The sequence below is a fragment of the Pavona decussata genome, unplaced genomic scaffold (genome assembly GCF_977016875.1).
Source record: "Pavona decussata unplaced genomic scaffold, jaPavDecu1.1 SCAFFOLD_174, whole genome shotgun sequence".
NCBI classification, from domain to species: domain Eukaryota; kingdom Metazoa; phylum Cnidaria; class Anthozoa; order Scleractinia; family Agariciidae; genus Pavona; species Pavona decussata.
The window spans coordinates 167,501-190,671 of record NW_028145585.1 but is presented as its reverse complement, the minus strand read 5'-3'; the positions used below and the strand labels follow the sequence as shown (position 1 = coordinate 190,671).

Below are 23,171 nucleotides of genomic sequence, written 5' to 3'. Positions count from 1 at the left end.
TTATGACAAGTGTTTGCTGTTGTGGAAATTACCTTTTTAAACTGTCTGAGAAGTGAAAAGAAAATGAAATGAAAATAAAATAAAAATAAATGGGAATTTTCAGGGGCACATACTCAGAGTGGCTATTCGTCCACAGATTCCAGGTCGAATTGGAATTTGGAAATGTTGGTTTTCGTGGAGGGAGTAAAACCGGAGTACTGGGAAAAAACCTCTCGGAGCAAGGACGAGAACCAACAACAAACTCAACCCACATATGACGCCGAGACCGCGAATCGAACCCAGGCCACATTGGTGGAAGGCGAGTGCTCTTACCACTGCGCCATCCCTGTTAATCGTGACAAATGTATAATTTTCTTTACAATGTGAAAACTCACTGGAATTTTCCGCGGTGGCAAATCCGGCTTTACTTCTGTAATTTATTGATCAATTGTTAAAAAAGACGCCATTCTGTCCTCAGAGCCGCATGCCCTGAAACGTTTTAGGTAAACCATAACATATCAGAGAGAGAATTAACTCACCTTGGTAATTCGTGTTGTACTTCAACAACAAGGTTTGCTCTTCCTAAGGAAATGGGCAAGGACTAAACTTACTCTTCAGAAGCTTTTAATTCTGATGAGAACAGGTTTTTCCCTTCACAAACGGACAGAACGGACTAAACTTACTCTCCACAAGCTTTCAACTCTTGCGAGAACATGGTTTTGTCTTCAAAAACGGACAGAACGGACTAAACTTACTCTCCACAAGCTTTCAATTCTTGCGAGAACATGCTTTTCTCTTCACAAACAGACGGACGGGAAACACTCTATAAAAAAACACTTTGAGAAAAGCCTTTTCCTGGGGAACACTCGCTGGCTGCGCAAACGCCTGAATCTATAACGGCAAGTGAAAATCTTCGAGACAGTAAATCCACACAGAATTTGTTTCCAACGCAGAGATTTAATACCAAGAACATAATATAACAAAACACTTGGGGTTAATCCCAGTCTATTGAAGCGACAATACAACATATCCTCATTTAACGAATCAGATTACAGAACACACCAATCATTTCAGGAAAGTCTGTTCGACAAAAATTCCAAAGTTTACAAAGTGGATGACAGCTTCTAAGATGTTGACTTACAGCTTGAATGCTAATTACAGTTATGATCTTACGGATCAGTTTACGGCTAAATGAATTGCAACAGGTTCTGTACATGGTTTTACCAACTTGAAACTAAAGAACTTTTAAAACATTTCCTGTGTTGGTTTTTATCTTTATATTTTTAACAGCGAAAGCTAATCAAACAAACAAGACATGATTTTCTTCCCTCACCTTCTTCACTCAACTTTGGTTTACAACGATGACCTCGGGATGATGAGGTAGCCCACCTACCCGTCGTAAAAAAAAGCTAGCCCGGGGCACTGGGGTGAGTTTTAAATTGCTATCGCGTGGTCAGTATTTCAATTTAATTTTAATTTAATCAAGTTTCAGATTTACAATCAAATCAAATCAACCGTTCAATCTGAGGTAGGCTTAAAACAGATTACCAGACCCCTTTAAAATAAGCCACCTATTATTGCATCAGGAACAAATCCTTAGAATTAATTAATTAAATTAATTTTCTTCATTAAAACTGTTTTTCTTGATGTTTTGAAGATGAAAAGAGCGCATCAGGCTCGTAGTGGTTGGCAGCCGTGTTGTTCTGGTGGACTTTGGCGGAATTCAGAAATTCAGAATTCAGAACAAAGGACAAATGCCCAGGTGGACATCACACCAGCTGGGCGGGTTACCCCACCTTCAGCGTTCACATGGAAAAAACTCACGCTGGCTAAGCGGGTTACCCGGCCTGGCTGACCGGACAACCCGCTTTGGTGGTGTACCTACATCTCATGTGAACGCGATCAAGAAAAAAAGAGACTGTATGGAGAGATTGGTTACCCCACCGAGGCGGGGTACCTCACCTTCCCGGAGTCCCCCACCTCCATGTGAACAGGCTCTTAAACAGAAGGATGTAAAGCAGGAGCAATAACAACAACAGCTTGAGAGACTGTGGACGTGGTGTAGTGGTTAGAGAGTCGGATTTTCGATTACTCTCGTTTAGCTCTCTTTGTAGTAGGCTCTTCATTGGACTTGTTATTTTCTTGCTTAGGTATCCTTGGGAAGTACGTATCGATTGTCCGTGTCGACACATTCTTACTTCTTTTGAACCTAGAAGAAATCATAAGTAACTATTATTTCAGTTACTTGATCCCAGTGAGAACTGAAGAAACACTTCCAAAACAGCCGCCCTGATCAGTCCGCCTCCTTGGCAGCAGCGCCCTTTTCCATAGACTAGAAACCTACGAGTTCATTTCATTTCTAATTTTACAGCGCTGTGGCAATAATTACTGGAGTTGCGCAATTATACGATACTGCGATGTTTTCTTCAAATTAGAAGAGTTTGTTCTGAGAAGTCTTCAGGCTTCGCCTTTGATTAAGTCTGTACTGGAAAGTTTCTGTCGGTTCAGTTGAGTGCGTCTGCACATCAAGAATGAATATTTTTTGATGATTGTGGATAGTCTAAAGAAAAGGGACGGAACGTACCGACATATACCGGCTTGTTTTCTTATTGTTGGTCTGCCTTTCTTTCTTTTCTTACTGCTTTTTATCTCTCCCGGGGAAATTTAATAAAATAACTTTTTTTTTTTTTTAAATTTAGTAGCTTGTATTAAGTTTATAATGCTAATAATATTACTGTTTGTTTACTTAAATGTACCCGGGAAGAGGCAGAATGGACTCTGGTGAGTTTTCCAAGGACTTGTTAGCAACTGGATGCCACACCAAACAATCTTTGGGCTTCAGAAGTTTCAAGGCCTTAAAAAGCAATTGCATAGTAGTTAATATACAATTTATTTTTTGAAGAAATTATACAGAGGACATTCTGACTATGACCATTTGAACCACAGGCAAGAATACACTAAAAAAAAAAAAAAAAGAAAAAAAAAAAAAGAAAAGAAAAGAAAAGAAACGAGAGAGAGATACTAACCCTATCAACAGGGACTTCTTTGGAGTTTAACCATGCCTCAATCTCTTTGTCACCATCCAGAATAGCCTAATGTATGCATGGCAAATGATGATAAGTGTTTACTTTGTTGTCATTAATAATTATTGTTAACTCTTGAGTAAAAACTGATTATCACTTGTTTGAATCTATAAATGCTTAGAGAGTAAAAGCATTGAAAGCTCCCTTATTATGTTTCAATTAGTTTCTTCATGCGCTGGATATAATCTGAGCAACTAGTAGTGCAAGGCATCAAAAATAATTATTCAATCATCACAGGTTTTCAATGGAATTTAACCTTAAAGAAGTGTTCAAATTGTTGTCAGAAAGTCCAGAAGTAATACTCACAGCTGACTTTAGCAAGATTATCAGTTACAATCAGTTGTTTGCTAGATTTAAATCAAAAGGCTGCATGCATAAAGGGAGCTAGTATGTTTAATTTTCCCATTATTTAAGTTTTAATCTGTCTGATATTAAATTTTGGAAAAATTACATGTACACATATGAACAGGTTTTGTGATGTATTTCGTCCACATTTTGAAACTAAAATGTTAGGATTCAGAAAACAAAAGAACCTACGAAAATCATTTCATTTGCAAAATTTGTGATGAGTAATATGATAAAATATGGAAGCAGGCTTACTGGCATCCTCTCACCAGCTTGCAGGTTTTTGATAGCTTCAGAGGCATCCACTGTGATTATACAGTATGAAAACAGCTCTTCTGGAACTTTCTCTCCATCTTCCTGTTCATTAAAACACTAAGGTTCAGACTGCACCCTATATGTCAATAATCAGCGGGTACAAATTTTTGTACAATAACCCCTCCCTCACTTACACAATTTGTTTCCAAGTTTGGGTACTTTTAGTAAATCAATAATTGCTACCTTCATTTAAATTGGATTGCAGTACTGGCTACAGCGATATTTTATAGTGATCAGCAACCATACTCCAATGTAGTCTGATTGATGACTGATAATGACAATAATGGTGATAGTAGAGAAAAATAACTTAAAACTTTGGACAATACTAATAAGGCCCATGTACTCCTTTATGGCAAATGATAGAGGAAGACCATCACTGACCTCAAGGGAGAATATTAGATTGGCTATTTAAGTGTGTTATGAAAAGTGGAGATACGGTACATATACCGTATAACCTCTTGCTTATAAGTCATTATATTTTTGGTTTCCAGGAATATCAGGATCAGGGATTGAGGATCGGGGACTGGGGATCATAAACAAGTCTATGTAAAGAAACTAAACTGGGTCCCTAGCCCAGTAAATTACCATAAAGCTGTTATATTATTTTCAAGCAGCACATGCAGTATTTTAACTTAAATAATTTGTGAACTTTAGAGATTAAACTTGTTAATATCTTCAGCCCTTGCTCACCTATTTCTCTTATGTCTTATCAAGGCTGGTTTTGGCTGGGATAGGTTAGTCAGTGGGCTAACATGTCTTATATTTGTATTAAGGGAGTGGAACGTTGTTGAATTATAAACCCAAAAGTTGAAATTTTGACAATTCTAGATTTAAGTGTAAACTGAAATGGGATTAATTTCTGATACGTACGTTTAATGGTGTCCAAATTGTTCTACACTCGTACAAACCAGCCATTGCCAAAACACAATCACTTTTTATGCCACACTGTGACGACGAGCACTCTGCTGCTGCCATTTTCTCCCTGGCATTTTTAGGATAGAAATAATATTGCTGCCGCCTCCCATTTTTTGTGATTGGCTGCCCCCACCTAAAAAAACTTATAAATAAAAATTTGACAGAAAAGTTGAGTACAACAAACTGGACACAAATAAATTCAACAGGCTATAATAAATACAAAATAATAAATAAAATAAATGACTTAAAGTGTTGAAGTATTTAGCGCTCTAATGCTAATTGGGGACACCATAAACCAGTGAAATAAATATGCAAACTGAAAATAACGTTGTTTAAAATCCCAACTGGTGGGAGGCAAATCAGTTGGCTATTTACAAAGTGTGGCCTTGGAGCGGGACTTGAACCTGGGGCCTCTAGATTACACGTCCGGCGCCCGTAACCACTGGACCACGCCGCCTCCCACGGCTTGACAAAAGGTGGATTACTTGACATAAGCTTGACAAAAGGTGGATTACTTGACATAAGCTTGACAAAAGGTGGATTACTTGACATAAGCTTGACAAAAGGTGGATTACTTGACATAAGCTTGACAAAAGGTGGATTACTTGACATAAGCTTGACAAAAGGTGGATTACTTGACATAAGCTTGACAAAAGGTGGATTGTTATACTACAGGCTAGAACAAGCAAAAGTACAGCACAAACTTCACAGGCATCAGGGTAACTGAGTCTTGGCTCAGGTTATGCAGCATATTTATGGATTGGGACAACTTGGAAATAATTTTAATTTTGAGCCCAAATAAATTAATATTTTTATTACTGTCAGCATAAAAATCTATTAATCCAAAAATAAGTTTCTTATAATTAACAGGTCTTCTTACCCATTTGCTAATATGACACAGCGTTGCCCTTTAACCAGTAGAGGGCGAAATGAACGTGTTGTCAGTAAGGTTTCTGATCTGGCATAACTCATTCTGTTTTCTGCAAACTCTTCATGACCAGGACCCACACTGCGCCAGAATGGAAGTAATCCATATCTCATAAGTTGCAAAACTCTTTCAGGCATACATGAAGTGTCTTTTGAAGCATCCTTGAAATAGTCCCTGGATAACATTACTGGGCTATGGAGGGAAAGTGTGTAGTTTTATCAACTGAATTGCTAAGCTAACTGGGTACCAGTAGATTGGCCATGCCACCATAAAGAGGTTCTGGCGCTGACTTTCTGAGTGTCAGCCCTTAGTCAGAGCAATTTCTGGTCAGATTCTGAGCAAATAATTTTGCCTTTACAGTTTATAGGACTAACACTTGAAACATCAGCACTCAAATGTCTTTATGGTGGCCAAATTACCTAGTAGTAATATCAACTTAGTTGATAAAACCAGATACTTGCTTCTACTCCCCCACCGGAGCAGCACCACAATTTCTTCAGAAACTAACCTAGTATAGATGAAAAGTGATCATTCAAACCAAAAATACTTTGAACCTAATAGAAATATAACCACACTAGCAGTAGAATCAGTGGCCATAGCTAGCAGAAGTGTAATTAAAGTAGCAGTAATCAAAGATTCTTCCTACAACTTTTAAAAGTTTGCAAAAAAGTTGACATGAAATTCAGGAACAGTCATGTTAATCATATAGTTTCATAATAACAAAATATGGGTCACTGTGTTTTAGTTATAACCAGTTAACAACATTTGTACTAAATATTTATATGCATTCCTTACTGTGTACATAACATAAGAACTGAGGGCATGCCTATGTTGTGGGTTAAAATGAATCCCAGGTTAAAATGATTTCAACCTAGGTTGATTTGTATTTTCCTTTGTTTCAGATGTAAATTACCCAACCTTAACAGAGGAAAATACAAATCAACCTAGGTTGAAATCATTTTAACCTGGATTCATTTTAACCTACAACACCTATACTTAGAAATCCAATCACATAATTATATAGGGCTGGTAGCCCTTGCATTAACTTTGCCTGCAGTTTATTCTCCACAGATTGTCCAAAAAAAAAAGATAAAAAAATCCATAAAGGAAGTTTCAAATTTTACTATTCTTCTACCCACTTGCAGCTCTTAGGAGTATAGCTAACACAGTCACTTAAAGACTCACCAGTTTAGTGAATTTATTCAACACACCCACTCATATATAAAATTTGGCACACATATCAAGTTGCATTCTAGGAATTCATTGGCAATACTGTTAGACTAACAAACACTGGGGTTACAAAGAACAAAAAAGACTGATTTTTCGAAACCTTTAAGGGATTAAACTACAGTGACCACCCTTTTTAGGGCATTTCCGACATGAGTAACTCAATTACCTAGCTAAGGAAAAAGTTTATATTTAATATATATTATGTAAAGGTTTTTTGTACAAACCTTCTTAAAGCTAAAATTTGGGGTGTTTTTTAATCAGGTTATACTGTTGCTATGGTAACCTATTATGTCGAGGAAATGACCATAAGAATAAGCCCAGGAGGTACTCCGGGTTAAAAGTGATGGGGCAGTGCAAATGGGGTTATAAATTTACACCCAAAAATATCCTTCAGACTTGAAGGAAAAGACAAAAAAAATCCCCTAAGCCAACATTAAATCCAAAATAATCCCACGCTGGAAAAGAAAAGCTTACATAGAAAACACAGAAAAGCTTAATGTTTACCATAACAAGTTTCTTATGGCAATCTCCCCATTTTTTTTAATTCCAAAAACAATCCCTGGTAAAATGAAAATACTAGCCAAAATTTTCTTAAAAAAAAAAACATCCCGAAATCGTGAAGTTCCTTTGGACCTTCCCGCCACTTTTAACCTTAAGTCCCCCCCCCCCCCCCCCCACTGCCTGGGAGAGTTAAGTTTGATTTATAAGGCCCTGTTGATTGCCTTCTATTCACAATTAGCCTATACCACTTTTTAGTTCAATTGCAAAGACAATCAAGCGAATGACATTGATATTGATTTCGTTCCTATAAAATTCTTCTCAATTTTTGTACAATGAGGGACTATTCATCAATTACGTGTTAGGTTGGTGGGGGGCGGGGGAAGTACAGCAAGAAGAGGGGTTCCCAAAAGTGTTTCATCTGACAAGGGGGGAGGGGGGAGGACCTTGAAAAAATAACTTACTTGTTTCTTAATCATCTCTTTTTCCTCACATTATTCTTATGTGTCATTACTGAATAATACATCATTCTCATTATTCTTCTTATTATTATCATAATCATCAATGCATAAAATAATTATACAATATTAACCCCAAAACTAAGGGGTTGTTTCCATGACACCAGTGTGACTTTCATTCCGGTATGAGTGCAATCTGGTTCCCTCTTGTGCCTCTCCATTCGTTTACATGATACCAGCACAAAATCTCATACCAGTGCGAGTTCACCCCAGTTTCTTTACAGGAGCGAGATTTTCATTCTGGTATGAAAACTTATTTCGATGTCATGTAGAGGAAGTGCAACTGTCTGTCCCAGCATGAAATCACTCTGCCTGGAGTCTGGAACGGGTAGTACATGTGTGGTTTTTGACACCCAGCCCCCAAACCAAAATGGCGTCACAATCACAAATTTGTTTATTTAAACACACGTTGGCTGGTATATGGTGTCCCTTCATTTGAACATGAAGTGAAAAATTTTCCCTTCATGTAAACACAATATTAAATCACAACGTTACACTGGTATGAAGCTTGTACCGGTGCAAGTTTTCACATGTAAACACCCCCTAAAGTTGAACTGAAAAGCACCTTTATTTCCTCGCGAAGCGAGGTTAATAAATTTGTTGGGCCGAGTGGAGCTAAGCCGCACAAATTCGAGCGAAAAATATATTTATATATATATATATATTATATCTTTGAAGATGTCCGCAATGTTGCCTAGCAACAGTGAAAAACAAAGTATGAACGGCGTCAGACAAAGAGAACGTTGCTTGGCAGCAGTAGGTTGGCAGACACACTGGCATCAACAGTTTGCTGGAGCAAAATTTGCATACATCGGGAAAGTTTGCTTTTATCAAATTTCAACTGCAATGTTCATCAATATTCGCTGGATAGAAATATCTCTGCTGAATCTTTCCCCTTTCTTCCAGAAAACTTTTTTTGGGGAAGATTGCATTGAAGAAATTACACGTTTTTGGCCGCTGTAAAATAATTTTCTGTGGGAAATAAATTCATTGAACACGACAGCGCTGCACGCCCGTTGTACATTTCGTCGTGTCAGAAATAGATTTCAACCGCAAACTAGCCTGTGGAACTACGAAAAGACCATGCTCATTAAAATAGTTGCTATGTTCAGTAACCTTTTAATCTCCTCATTTGATGCTACAATACGAGTAAAGAGGGCTTTCCAACCAGCCCCAGCTTCGCGAGGTTTTGCGAATCACGTATTTCTAGTAAAAAATTATGTTTCAGTCTTTACTAGATATGGTAATGGTTTGTTGTTGCCTTGAATAAGTAACATAAGCTTAATAATTTTACTGTATTCATTTGCTGCAAAGTTTGGAACCGTGACCATGAAAATTTTGAAATTTTGTTCAGTAAAAATTTGAACTATGAAATCAAACTTTATGTGACAGGTGGTGATCTGTCAATGTGACAATGCCAATTGCCCACATGATTTCGTGAAGTAGAAATACCAACTTCTATTTTCTTATGCATGCGGGCCTTTCTCTTGGTTGCTTTTTTTTTTACTGTAAACAGGGCAATGTTGTTATTATGTTTGTATTAAGGAAATTATGCCAACCCTTTATTAAAGTGCCCATAACGGAATTTTTTTTATTTTCTCATCTAAATCTAAACGTCATCCTAAGAACTTCAGTGAAAAAATTTTTCGATTTGCATTAAACACGAATTTTTAATGAATTTTATAAGATGTTCAAATTGCCCGCCATTTTGGCCCACCATTCGCATTAGTCTCCTCTCGGTTTAGCAAGAGCTATGACGTACATTCAGGAACACGTGACTTCAGCCTTTCTCTGAATCTCACTGAAAACAAGTCGCGGTATTTCTGCACGTTTCTCGAAAATGCCAGAAAGATGTGTTGCAGCGAGATGTGGAAACATCAAAGACGAAGCGAATGGAATAAGCATGCACAGGATTCCTTTCTTTGGGACCACATGCCCGCAAAGACTGAGGAGGCGAAAGAAATGGATCGATTTTATGCTGGAGCGGAGGAAGATGTGGACGCCTGGAAAGACCTCGTCCTTGTGCTCGATGCACTTCAATGACGAGGATTTCGCAAGGCTGATGAATTCAGGTTTAAACTTAAAACGTGAACTGAAGTAGGATGACATCGGCGTTTGTGTTTGTCCTTCAAAACATGCTAAGCGAAAGGAAGACGAAGACCAAGAGCCACCTTCGAAGAGGAGCAGGGAAAAGCGAATGGTAAGCTTTCGATAAATATTCACACCCGCTTGTGACATTCTAAGCGTTGTAACCTTCTGAGGTTTATAGTTTGACCTCACTGTTAACTCAGTCGCAAGTTTTATAAAACATGGCGTAATTGTTTTGGTATATATTCTCATATATCGTGAGATCCGCGAAGTTTCGTTGAGACCAAGCTCTCAAGAAATACTAGCACAAATTCTTGCACTGATGTAAATAGATCGATGCGAGAACAGTCGCACTCGGCGAACACAGAAAACATTGTAAACCACGATGTAGGTAAGGTAGATAAACTGCAGCAAGAATTCAACGAGCTCAAACAAATATTGTACACACATGTGTTGCAGAATCTGCAAACAATAAAAATGTTGAAAAGTATAACAGTGTTATCTCTGAAAACCTAACCATCACAACGGGGGTTCAAAATAAAAAGGGCACAAAACAAATAACAAGCGCAAAGAGCGCAGAAAGCAATTGGCTAAAAAACCGATTGAGACACAAAGAGAAAAACACGAGAAATTTATAAAGAATTTTTTAAACCAACAACTTAGCGACAGCCTGTTAGCGTTATTTCTAAAGGGCTCAAATTTGTCCCGACAACGGTGACAGACGCGAATTACATTAGACGCCAACTCTTCTTAGACTTCGAACATTTCGCAAGACGTATGCGCCTAAAAGATACAATGGATTTCGTAAACTTTATAGGAAAGACCAAGGTCTCTCAAGATACTATCTTAGTATCAATGGATGCAACAAGCTTGTATACAAATATACCACAGGAGGAGGGAATTACAACAGTATGCAAAGTATACAAGGCATTCCACAGCAATAAACCTCTAGCCTGCGTGATAAGTCAAAGCAAAACAAAACCAATAGAATGGAAACGTTTTATTGATGACATTTTCTCACTGTGGGACAGTGACAAAAAGGAAATTAACCTATTCATTGAACAAGCTAACAACTTCCATCCTACAATTAAATTTACGGCCGAAATTTCAGAGAACAAGACAAGCTATTATTATCACAGTTCAACATGTGTCCTTCCTGTAGTTCCGCGAGAACAATGTCGCTAGTCTGCGCTTCCCAATTGCCTTCCAGTTCCTTGCAGCAGTAGCACTCGCTGATATTTGCTAGCAGATCACGGCTACAGTTACCACAAGTACACCTACATGGAAAATAATTCGTTCGAATGTATGTGAGTACTTGGCCATAGTTTTGAGAGATGATAATGAAGAGCGCGTATGCAAAATGCAAGGTGAGAACTTTACCATTCACTAACACGCACTCTATTCTCCAAGCGTTTCGTTAAATTTTCCTCGAGTCGTCGCTTCTCCTCTTGTTCCTTGCGATATCTTTTTAGCCATTCTTCGTCTGCTATCGGCTCGTCCGCGTACGGTTCGAGTGTATCATCATCTTCACACGTATTACTTGTTTCGTGGACGCCATCTATCGCCTCGACTTCGACGCTTTCAAATTCGTCCTGGCTGCTTCCTTCAGCAGTTTGCTCACTTTCCGTGTCAGATAAGTTTTCTGCCATGGAGCGTACTTGTTTGGAGCGAATTTTTCCCTTCCTACCGGTGAATCTCACGATTTTCTTTCTGCCGCGAACGGACTTTACTGAAGGTCAAGTGAGTGCATAGACACGAGAGTTCCTGAATGTACGTCACAGACTATGTCACGTGGCCCTATTGTGAGCCCGTCGGCATTCTCATCAGCGGGGCGGGTGGACCGCAATAAAATAGGATTTTAAAGATTTGTAAAATTCATAAAAAATTCGCGTTTCAAGCAAATGGGAAATTTTTTTCGCGGACGTTCTTCGCGTGATGTAAAGATTCAGATGAGAAAATAAAAAAAATTCCGTTATGGGCACTTTAAATGAACTTGGATATAGATATATAAGCACAGTGCGTAGATACTGAAGGACAAAAGGCATTTCCCGTGCAAGTTACAAAAGTGACACCATCCTTTTCGTTCAAACGAATTTCATGTATTAAAGCTTAACTAACAATATTCAAGCACGAAACAAAATGCCGACAATCGTTCGTGTCAATTATTTAACAATACTTTAATAGTAGGCCAAACCAATCCATACGAAAAATATTACCTAATACAGTATTTACATGTAAGGCTCTGATACATACCTCAAAGCTGGAGAAATTATCCTGTACGAAGGAGTATAAAGAACCGGCGCACTCTCGCTATTCCTCCATTTTGGCTGATGCATGTCTCCATCTTTTCCTCTGTAAGTTAGATACTTCGGTAATTCCTCAGCGTCTAAAGTACTAAATGAAACAAAAACGATCAGTTATTGATATATATATTAAAAAGGCTTAAAAGGTTTCCCTATGTTCATACGCACCAAACCAATGGCCAACCCTTTTTCATTTCGCAAAGATTTTCGCACGAAAGACTACTGCGAATGACTAGCATGTAGTTGCGGGAATCGAATGGCGGGAAAAATGTATCCTCGGTCCAGGGTCCCACAACCCAGTCCCAGCCACTCTCTCAGCCAATGATACGATCGGGTTATCGTCAACAAAGACGCTGATTGGTCAGACTGCACTGCGCGCTACAAAATTTCCTTTCGATCAGCAAAGACAATTCACTTTCGATCGAGAAACAGGCCAAAGGATTTCAAAAATTTCAAAGGGCCAGTGGTCGTCCTCGACGAATGATTCTGTTTTTCCGAGGTATCGATAGAACTGTAAGCTCATATTCATAGTATTAGGACACAGAACTTTCGACGCGATTGCGGGAATTCGGATGAGAAGTTTTTTTTTAATATAAGACTTAAATAAAGTTTACGTACGTCGAGCGTATTTCTTCTTTGTTTTCGACTCATCCGTAGGCGATGTTTCCTTCGTTATCAAAGCAAAAAGCTTGAACAAAGAATTCTAAATCATCTTAGGTGAAGTGAGAGAAACACTTCATGTGCCAAGTTATTACTTACCTAAACAACGTCGATCACCGCTGGAGTACAGTGTAGCTAGCGCCAGGCCGGTTGCGCCGAGTATCCGATCGAAGTGAAATCCCCAATGCAACAGAAAATTCCCGAGAAAAAGGACAACCTCCGAAAGTTGACCAAAATTTTCAAAACGAACTTCTCGAAAATTGCCGTACCATTTGATTCTTTACCGGAATTTCCGAAAATTTTGGTCGCATGCATCGCGCCCAATATGTCTTGCCAGCCGGTCCGCCATTTTTATTCCCTCTGGTGTAACTAGTACTTGTGTTCACGCAAAGTGTAGAGCTTTTATAATCTCACATTATATTAACCCATAATGCTACCATGTCCTGCGACGTTAAACTGTCACTCATTTGCCAGCCTCTTCTAGCATAGCCTGCGAGCAAGCTCTCGAGTGCTTGCTCGCAGATTATGTCTAGTAAGTTCTTACGTCCGTTGTGAGCTGATTATCCGATCCCGCTGAATATGCAGGAATGAATCGATGAGTGTACTCAGCATTTATATTTATCCGATAAGGTCCAGAGTTCAGCAGTTCTTTTTGATCGCGCAGAACGATTTTCGAGCTTCTTGCCTCGTAAGCTACAATAATTTTTGCTTGCTTTCCACAAAAATCCGCCCAGCCATCTGCTCTCCCAGACTCCCACGCCGTCGTTATCACGGGGAAGAGGTAATATGAGCGCGTGGAGCGCGGGCTGAATTCCTCGGGCGGTGGTACTGGATATGGCTAAAGTCTTCACTGAGATTGGCAAGACAGCCGCCCGACTTTTATCTCCCAAGGCGTTCTCTTCCCCCTCCATTCATCGGGATTCCTCGACCTTGTGTGATCAATGGTTTCTTGATCATGAGATGTTGGTCCAGGTTTAAGACGGACGATTGTTATCGCCGTCTTGGTAAAACGCCTAGGCTGAGTTTTAGCGGAGTTTTCACAAGTCGCTCACGTGTTTGCTCTACTGCTTTATATAAACAAGTAAACTACTTGAATATTTATGTTCATTTTACTTCATGATTATGTAAATGTTAATTTAATCCATGCTAACATGAATTCACCCCAACAGCCACCCCTTTGTCATCGCTGGAGTGTTCGCTCCATTTTATATTCGTCTCGCTACCGATCTGGGACAGATCCGAACGAAAATTTAAGACGACCCCTTCCCCCATTTCAATGATGGAAAAATGGCGCGTTTTGCTTTGTACGCGAATTCATCATTGATTTTGGGGGGGGGGAGGGTTTAATTTTTCATTTTAATCTGTCCAAGATTCAATCTTCTACAGATCAAATGAAAAATTAAGACCACCCCTCCGCCGCTTAAGTCGGTTAAACGGAAATATCTCGTTTGCGTTTCAAGCAATACAAAAACACTTAGCTCATAACACGAATCAATGTTTTGGGGTATTTTGTAAAACTCTGGGGGGGGGGGGATTTTAGGTATATTTGGGGGGAGAGGGTAAGATTTGGAGAAATAAGAAATAGTTAAGATTTGATGTAGTTTAAAAATTAGAATTTGGAGTTAAAAATTGATATGTGGGCACCCAAACAGTCCCCTGTGCTCTTGGATTGGGGGCAACTCTCTGTTGGTGTTTCAAAAAACAATTTTCTTTCCTTTATCCCTTCTTTAAACCTCTTAAAATTCCATCCATATTCACGTTTACCCCAACCTTAATCTGTCCAAGATTGTAGGTTTATAGTGACCCTGATGCGTTAATGCCAGCTAGGTACGGTAGCTGATTCTAACGTTGTATTAAAACTGGAAATATGTATTAGTTGTAGACTGTTCTCCGAGCTGGGGGAGTCTGGGACTTGCCGTGCTGCCCACTGTTCATTGCATATCTACAAGTGTTTCATCAGCATAACCCTCTTTTTTTTTTTTTTTTTTTTTCTTTTTTTTCGAAATTAAGTTCCAGATATAGCTTAATGTCCACCCCAGGGATATAAAACGTGCAAGAGTTGATGATATAGTAAATGAGCCTCCCACGCAGACGTTTTTAGGGCATTCGTACGTATTACCCTCCTCCCCATGGGATAATATGACTCCCAAAAATGACTGTGTGGAAGTGTGAAAACCGCCGGCAACGTTTTGATGCTTGATACGATTTTTAAGACGATTTCAAATCACCCGTCTAAACCGCTATTTTTTTGAAAGAGAATGGTGTCATTGATTTATACTTGCCGGATCAGCGCTTTTCCTTTGGACGCGTGCCAAAATGCTCTCATATAAGGGCCTTCTCCCTCATTACGCTGCGATCAAACCGCAGTGAAATCGTCACTAACTCGTCCAAACCACCCGCCCCCCTCCCCCAAAATGATAATACTAGTAAAATAACAGCTATCAAGACTACATGACAGGAAACGGTGAAGAAGCCCTCATCGCAGAAAAAAACTTTTGAGTATTGAGAGGAAATAGAAAACCAGAGGATATTAAAAGCCAGGCAAACGAAACGTGAAAGAGTTCTCAGGAGTTTATTATATAAACGCCACAAAATGCATGAGGCCACATTTAATGCTAGAACAAAGTAGAGACTTTTCACAGTAATAATAACAATGGTACAAATCAAATATTCTGGGAATTAAACTCAAATCCATCAAGTTTTAATTCCAAATTGATACTGTAAAATAAACGATATACAATCTCGGGGTAGAGGTTGGGAATTTGTTTTATTATGTACATGTATAATTGTAAGATCACATCTAATTTCATTCGACTTCGCTCCGATAAACGAAGGCAAAACAAATAATATGAATAATTGAATAAGCACTCTACAAAAGCAAAACGGATACATAAACGAAAGAGTCTTATTATTAGACTACAAGCAGGCTTATCTTCGTTTTTCAAAAGGAATCGTACAACAAGAACAGCCACTTGAAACTCTAGGCAATGAAGATAGCGTCTCGAGTTTCCACGCCAACGTTGCGCGCGAGATGGTGCGCGTGTCACGTTCTCGTGCGATTTTCGCTCTCTGCTGTACGATACATGAAAGAAGAGGTGCTGCTTGTCAAGTCTACATCAGTTTCTTCATATGTCATTCAAGGAACAGACTGCCAAAGATTTACCTTCGCTCGCTGTCATTTCAACGAAAAATAATACAAACAGTTTGAATACTATTGCACTGCAAACAATAAAATGGCACACTTCAAGAGAGTCGCTAAACGTATTCGCGTGTTATAATATATTTGAAGATCAGAAACCGGACGTCTCTGTTCTCTCGCGCGCATCACGAATCACGTTCAGGGCAGATAAAGAGATTTTCCAAAAGCCAAACACTTCATCAAAAATATCACGAACTAAACGACAAGCCTTGAGGGTGAATTGTGACAACGTATATTTTATAGTATTTACAGCACAAACTACTCTTTACTTTACGTTTTCTCTGGAGGTCGGGGAGGGATTTACAAGCCCGCACTATGATAAAAATAAAATCACTGCTTCTTTTCTTTCATAAAACTGCTTTACATGGGAGGCGCTCTCTCTCTCGCCCCCTGACATTGTAAAAATGAAAATCCTTGTCTAGCTACACTACTCGTATAAAATAATCTTGTCTGGATATCCCTCAGCACCAGTCGGCTGTGTAGTTGAAATCAGCGAAGAGTACCTGGAAAAATAAATGGCAATTGGTTAGTGCCAAACATTTTTGACTGAAAACAATGTTCGAACGCTGACGTTTCGAACGTGAGTTCTTCGTAGCCGGGGCTTCACTGACGAAGGGCTTACGCTCGAAACGTCAGCACCTGAATCTCTTTACGGTGGCTAAATTACTTTATCAACTCTGTTGATAAAACAAAACATTCGTTTCTACTCCCCCACCCACGTAGCACCACAGTTTCTTTAGAAACAAACCCCTTATCCATTAGAAAATAAACAACAACAACAAAAAAGGAATAAACCATGAACGACAACACTCAACAGCTTTCATTCCTCAAAAGTACGCGCGGTTTCAAACGCTGAAAATTTACATATTGCTTGCGGACCGAGAGGAAAAAAAAAACACGAAATAGGTCCATGATAATTAAACCATACAATAATTCCATTAAGTGACATCGTGTATGATTCAGACTTCGCATGGGACAGCGGTTTGTCAATCGAGCGTATACACCTGCGTGGCGAGACGCGATACGGAGTGGGGCAGGTCGAAAGTCCACCAAACCTACTCTTTGCCTATCCGGCCAGCGAGCAATAGCAAACTCCTCAGTTAAGAGGGCTGCTGCCCATATTATTGATGAGAAAATTTGAAGAATGGCTATGAAGTGATCACAAACGCGGTGTGCCATGGCAATTGGTCGATCTTCCGTAACATTATCTAAGTAAACAACAGGGTTAACTACCAAAAGCCTTATAGTACAAATCCATACCTGTTCTTCATTTGAAAGCGGTCTAATTTCTTTTGGTGGAGTCAGGACTGGTTCTTCTGACGTGAACTCTTCATCGAAATTACTCACATCCTCCGCGTGTCGCTGTAAACGAACCAAAACAAGTTTAGCAGCCCACCAGAATGCCGGTACCAAAACTGATCTCTTTATCTTTTAGTCCCAACAAAACTTTACAAATTGAACGATTACTTTTAGCATTCCATACGGCATAGTACCCTGTACGTTCCTTTACGGAAAGCAGCATTTCAACTTAGCTTCCACGTGCGAGGTACAAACGTCTGCAGAGTCAGTAAATCACTTACCACGCTAGGAACGAAAGGAGGTCGAACTTTTCTTGCGAGGAGGTCATCCCAATTCATGTCCTAACAAGAAATAAAAGTTTGTTAAATAAAAATAAATCAGCCACATATTTAAGAATATTAATCTCCGCGTGGATGATTTCTAAACTCCTTCGGTCAAAATAGGAAGATAGAAATCCAAATTAGTACAACGTACCCCAAAACTCTTCAACACATTTCTGAATCTCCCTTATCCCCTCAACAATTAAACGCCCCTACCCCAATTAGAGTCCTTACTGTACGCAAATGAATCTCATTTACTAACCCTAAAGAAAGGCTGTTTTCTGACATCTTCTGCATCTTTTTCACTGGCTCCTAACCGCCTTTCTGGATTCCGTCTAAGTAACTGCAAGAATGGTAAAATATAAATAAATGAAAACCAAACACAAATTGCAAGAAAGACCGACTGAAGATAGATAGTAAAAATGTGTAGTACTGGCAAAGAGGAGTAACTCAGAACTAGACAAAATACTGTGGGGGACAGTAAATTGCAGTCTGTACAAAGGATCCTTTGCAACAAATACAGCTTCCCTGAATCGCCATTTTCTTTTAACCACTAGTGGGCGACTCTTCAACAATATTTTCAATTGTGCCGTGAGGCCACAAGTCTACAAATGGCCGGCGTTCAAATTATTTTTTTCGCGTCGCGAATTTCCACAGGTACCCCAAGCTATGAGTCTTGTAAACAGTTTTTGGTGTTGGCTGTACGGCACAAGACGCCAGAGGCAGCCTCTTGTTTTATTTAGTTAGATTTCGCATGAATCAGAATAATAACAATTATCACAATCATATCTTCCTTCTATTCCATTACTAAAAATAAACTTGAAGTTAAAATCCTACCCTCCTCATGATAGCGATAGCTTCCGTTGAAAGAAACCTTGGATAACGAACTTCGTCGTTCACAATGGAATCAAACACCTCTTCTTCATCGTCTCCAGGAAACGGAGACTACAAAATAAAACAACCACAATAACACTGTTAGATCGGATGCATTGTACTGGTCAATATACCTTGCTTTCAGCTGGGCCATTTCGTGAAGTGGCACATTGACCCACTCAAAAGTTTTCAATTACCAAGCAACCTTTAGAAAAACATGCTAGGAGCATTTAGGAGGCCCACACTATAATTTCTGAGAAGTTTGGTCTTCACACTTTATTTTAATTAAATATTTTCTTTGCAGAAACATTTTAAAATAAAAACTCGCGAAATTAGCGAGGAACACCGTTTCGCCGTCCTAATGACAGCATTATAAAGTTCAAAATGCCAGCGCCAAATGCGGTGAAGTATTTATAAATATAATTACAGATCAAGTGTGAAAAAAAATGGGAATTATTAATCAGAAAGAAAAGGAGTTTATTACTTGTTTGGTTACATTTACAGGTATTAAGTAATATATCAAACACGAGACACAGTGTTTCATCACATATCAAACACCGAGAAGAGAGTTGAAAATACGACGCGTAGCGGAGTATTTTTGACGAACTTCGAGGTTTTTGATATTGTGATGAAACACTGTGACGAGTGTTTGATACAACTTCTCAAACAAACCTATTTTGAAGGAGAAATTAAGGATGCAAAATCGAGGAGTTTTTCATCAGATATCAAAACACGTCACGGTGCATGATTTCCTTTGTCTTTGGCTTTTGAATTATTAATGAGTTTGAGAACACTCAATGACATTCTGAAAATATGTGGAGAAGAGTGCACACATTAACTAAGGAAATATTATAAGGGCTGCAATCCAGACTGTTTCATCCAAAGAACACTTTCCCTTGGAAATCATTTACTCACCTCTCCTACTAGCATTTCAAATATGAGAACACCCAGTCCCCACCAGTCTACAGCACGTGTGTAAGAAGTTTCTGTAAGAACCTAAAGATACAACACATCTATTAGAACTATCACAGTTTCAGGCTGGACTATTTGACACATTAGCAAAGTTGATTCCATTTATTGATTGAAAGACAAGACTCTTTTAGCCATTCAGCAAAACTGTAGGCTGGCCTTTTTGACATCCTCTTCAAAGCATAAAACTGAGTTAATAAGTTGAGCAAATTCATCATAGCATAGTATAATAGCGGATGGAGCAACAGTGGCAAAGATGGATTACTTACCTCTGGTGCTAAAAACTCTGGTGTGCCACAGAAGGTGCCTGTCCGTGCCCCAAAACCCATTCCCTCTTTACACAAACCAAAGTCTGCAATCTTGACATAACCCTCAGAATCCAGCAGCAAATTGTCAAGCTTCAGATCTCTGGAATAAGAGAATCAGCCGTAAATTAAAATTCTACAGTTTGGAGATATGGGATGGAACTGAGTTGTGTGGATAAATATACAGAGGATAGTACACGGTGGTACGAAGACATGAATTTTATTTTCGAGTGGTAAAAATAATGTTTTTAACACAAGAAAATTTCATTATCTTCAAGCCAACGTGTAATTTTCTTTTTTTATTATATACACAAATCTATCGCTCACCATTTTTCACCGACTGTTTGCACAAACAACCGTGAAAAAGCGGGAAATGACGTCATCAACATCCTAACTAGTGAAGATATTGAAAATATGCCACTCAGGTCCTGAATGTAGTTTCCTATGAATTTTATGCCGAGTGGTGTATTTTCCAGTTAAAACATTCCTATCTATATAATAAAAAAACAGACTTAAATTATTCAGGGTGCTTACCTGTACACTATTTCATGTTCGTGAAGATACTGTAGACCTAACACAACACATGATGTGTAGAAACTGCAAAATAAAGATAAAAAATTAATATCAAGTTTTGGTGCTTTGCTGCCACTTGTACCATAGCACAGACACAATGCAACATGCCAGTCTTTACAAAGGGTCGCACTGATGCTACTCCACTTTAATTATCCATGACACAGCTGTCTGTTCTTGATTCCAGAAATACAGCACATTTCGGAGAGCAGGGATGGCACAGTGGTAAGAACACTCGCCTCCCACCAATGTGGCCAGAGTTCAGGTTAGGTTAAATACATTGACACTTTAGTAAAGTGATTTGTTTTTAATATTATTACAAGGTTTCAGCCGAAGGGTGAAATGATTATCAAGGCTGTAGTTAATGTTTAGTCCCAAGTGAGACGGTGAAAAATAAATAACATGAACAAAACTATCTATGCCACAGTTAGGGAGAGAGGGGTAATGGTAAATGGCTGCATAGACTTGAACATTGAAGTGAATCCTTCTGTACAATGCGCCATTTGAAATAATTATACAAAAGTAACTGTCTCAACAGTAGTGCAGGTCAAAATGGTTTTTAACATCTTGCCTGTAGACATAGTTATTGCATGGTAACTTACACTGTCCTAGGTTCTGAAAAGACGTCTGCGTGTATGTGCATCATAAGGTCACCACCAGGAGCGTATTCCATTACAAAACAGACATGTTCCTAAGAGATGAATTCAACAAACACATGTTGACAAATACATGCCATACTTTGTGTTGCGGATGGCATGGCCTCATAGGTCTTGTAGGCATGGCCTTCTCTGAGCACAGTAGATTCCACCCATCACAAGCAACGCCTATCTTGAATCTTTTGTTATCTCAAAAGAAACCTGTTTCCCTACATACTTTCACAGGAAGGGATAACTTTAGAAAAGAGTGGCATGAGGACTGGGCTGGGGAGGTCCACCCTGGGTTATGCATCAAAGCTACTTAATATAGAAAATTTGCATGCATTTGTAGAAGCTGTTTGTCGACAATCCATGGAAGCTGGAAGCATTTTCTTATGTTGGAATAACAGAGGTTGTTCCCATTATGACTTGGAAAATGTCTTTTTTTTTTTCATTTGTCTTTTTGAAGTTTTTTTTCAATGGATTTACCACAAACCGTGTTTCCCTGGAAGTGAATTGTGACTTACCTCAGTTTGGAAACATGCAAATAAGTTAACTAGGAATGGGTGTCTCATCTTGTTTGCTGTCAAGAATATTCTTTTCTCAGACAAAAGGCTGCAAATACAAACAAAAACAGCAGGATTAATGGCACTGTTTTTCCAACCATCCTATGACAATATGACTCAAGGAAAGGACTTGTAATGACTGTTGCACCTACCTTTCAACTTCTTCACGTGAAATGATATCCCCTTTTTTCAATGCCTTGATGGCAAAAAGTTCATTAGTGTTTCTGTACTCTGCTAAAATAACCTGGAATGAAAACAAAAGAACAAATATTACTCCATGTAGGCACTGTTGTAAACACCAGGCAATAGTTTGCGCAACTTGCCATACAATTTTGTGGTGCCATTACAAGACAAATTGCATGTAACATTACTTGGGTAAAACCCCTTGGAGACCTGTGAGAATAGCTGCAATTGCTGCAAAAAGTAGATCTTGATTCTACTTGGTGTGGCACCTTCTACAACATCCTGCTACAACAATTTAAATGTTGCGAGACAGGTTCATTTCAGGGCATCTTACACTAAGCAACTTTCCATACAACTTTTCTACCGACAAAATAGCAAGAGCGTAACAGCATTAACAAGGCTTCAATGTGTTAATCTACTGGTGCAAACGACCTTCTCAGAAACACAACAACAACAAACAAGTAAACAAAACCATTAAAATTAATAATAATCATTTAGTAGAAATGACATGCTGATTTTAGCACTGAAAGGGCAAGACCTTAAATAAAAGTTGAAGGAAAGAGGTAAAGAGAATAATTTGAATTCTAAACTAGTGTAAAATAGAACTATTGATCTTTCATATTACTGTTTACAAAATCACTTATAGCATATCATATTTCATTAACTGTTAGTGAAAGATGAACAACAGTATTATTGTAGCTAGGAAAGAAATTCCAAGTTATATTCATGACTCACCTTTCCAAAATGACCTCTGCCTAACACACTGATACATCGAAAACTTTCAATGTTCATGTGACTTGTTGAACTAGTGGGGGGTGATGGCGGTCTGCAAGAAATATGATGCAAGAAATTACTAATGGTGCAGATATAGTCAAAAGCTCACAAAATCTTGAAAGACTCTGAGCAGCCTGTCATTTTTACTCTAGTTGCATGCTGTAATAACCAGAGGTCAGCTGGTAATGAAAGGCCTAACACTTCTTTTCAGGATGTTAGCAATTTTAAAGAGAATACAGGGTCCGAAATTGCGCCTTCCTGGTCGCCAATGCGAGTAAAAATTTTGCACTGGCGACCAGAATTTCACAACTAGTTGCCAGCGGGCGATTAACTATTTCATGCCACGATCATTATACAAACAATAACTTTGATTTTCAGCCAAATCGATAAAAATAAAATTCAAAGCCGCCCACCAATTGGTCACTTACTTTTTACCTTTCCACTGCTTTTGAAGTATAAAACCGATTTTCCTGTTATTATAAATCTACCACAACGCTTCACAGCTCGAGCAGTGCGAAGCTTTGACGCCATGTTTTTTAAACGAGAAATGCTGCACGGTTGTGGCCTGGTGCGAACAACATGGCGATCCGTCGATCGTCTTGACAGAACGCGAAAG

The 23,171-nt window shown here is 38.9% G+C and overlaps 3 protein-coding genes across 4 annotated transcripts in view; all 3 read right to left on the bottom strand.

The window, feature by feature from the left end:
- Positions 1–1,044: 1,044 nt before the first annotated feature.
- On the bottom strand, positions 1,045–12,413 carry LOC146463809 (abasic site processing protein HMCES-like). The gene is made up of 8 exons (XM_085083954.1): positions 12,371–12,413; positions 12,153–12,293; positions 5,518–5,757; positions 4,593–4,779; positions 3,663–3,764; positions 3,006–3,071; positions 2,736–2,833; positions 1,045–2,188 (listed from the first exon to the last, which is right to left on the bottom strand). Exons 1-8 carry the CDS (start codon positions 12,394–12,396, stop codon positions 2,068–2,070), a joined length of 981 nt encoding a protein of 326 aa, XP_084940080.1. The 5' UTR covers positions 12,397–12,413; the 3' UTR covers positions 1,045–2,067.
- On the bottom strand, positions 10,848–11,881 carry LOC146463810 (uncharacterized). The gene is made up of 3 exons (XM_085083883.1): positions 11,280–11,881; positions 11,037–11,176; positions 10,848–10,852 (listed from the first exon to the last, which is right to left on the bottom strand). Exons 1-3 carry the CDS (start codon positions 11,546–11,548, stop codon positions 10,848–10,850), a joined length of 414 nt encoding a protein of 137 aa, XP_084940009.1. The 5' UTR covers positions 11,549–11,881.
- Positions 12,414–15,415: 3,002 nt separating the features above from the next.
- Positions 15,416–23,171, bottom strand: part of LOC146463808 (serine/threonine-protein kinase N2-like) — a 27,687-nt gene continuing 19,931 nt past the window's right edge. For both annotated transcript variants that reach the window (XM_085083991.1, XM_085083990.1), the window contains 12 exons: positions 22,517–22,607; positions 21,751–21,842; positions 21,560–21,647; positions 21,000–21,088; positions 20,362–20,424; positions 19,792–19,930; positions 19,469–19,549; positions 18,518–18,625; positions 17,943–18,023; positions 17,642–17,701; positions 17,322–17,423; positions 15,416–16,564 (listed from right to left, as the gene is read on the bottom strand). In XM_085083991.1, the coding sequence (XP_084940117.1) occupies positions 16,523–16,564; positions 17,322–17,423; positions 17,642–17,701; positions 17,943–18,023; positions 18,518–18,625; positions 19,469–19,549; positions 19,792–19,930; positions 20,362–20,424; positions 21,000–21,088; positions 21,560–21,647; positions 21,751–21,842; positions 22,517–22,607 (1,036 nt within the window). In that variant the 3' untranslated portion in view covers positions 15,416–16,522. The remainder of the gene's footprint in view (positions 16,565–17,321; positions 17,424–17,641; positions 17,702–17,942; positions 18,024–18,517; positions 18,626–19,468; positions 19,550–19,791; positions 19,931–20,361; positions 20,425–20,999; positions 21,089–21,559; positions 21,648–21,750; positions 21,843–22,516; positions 22,608–23,171) is intronic.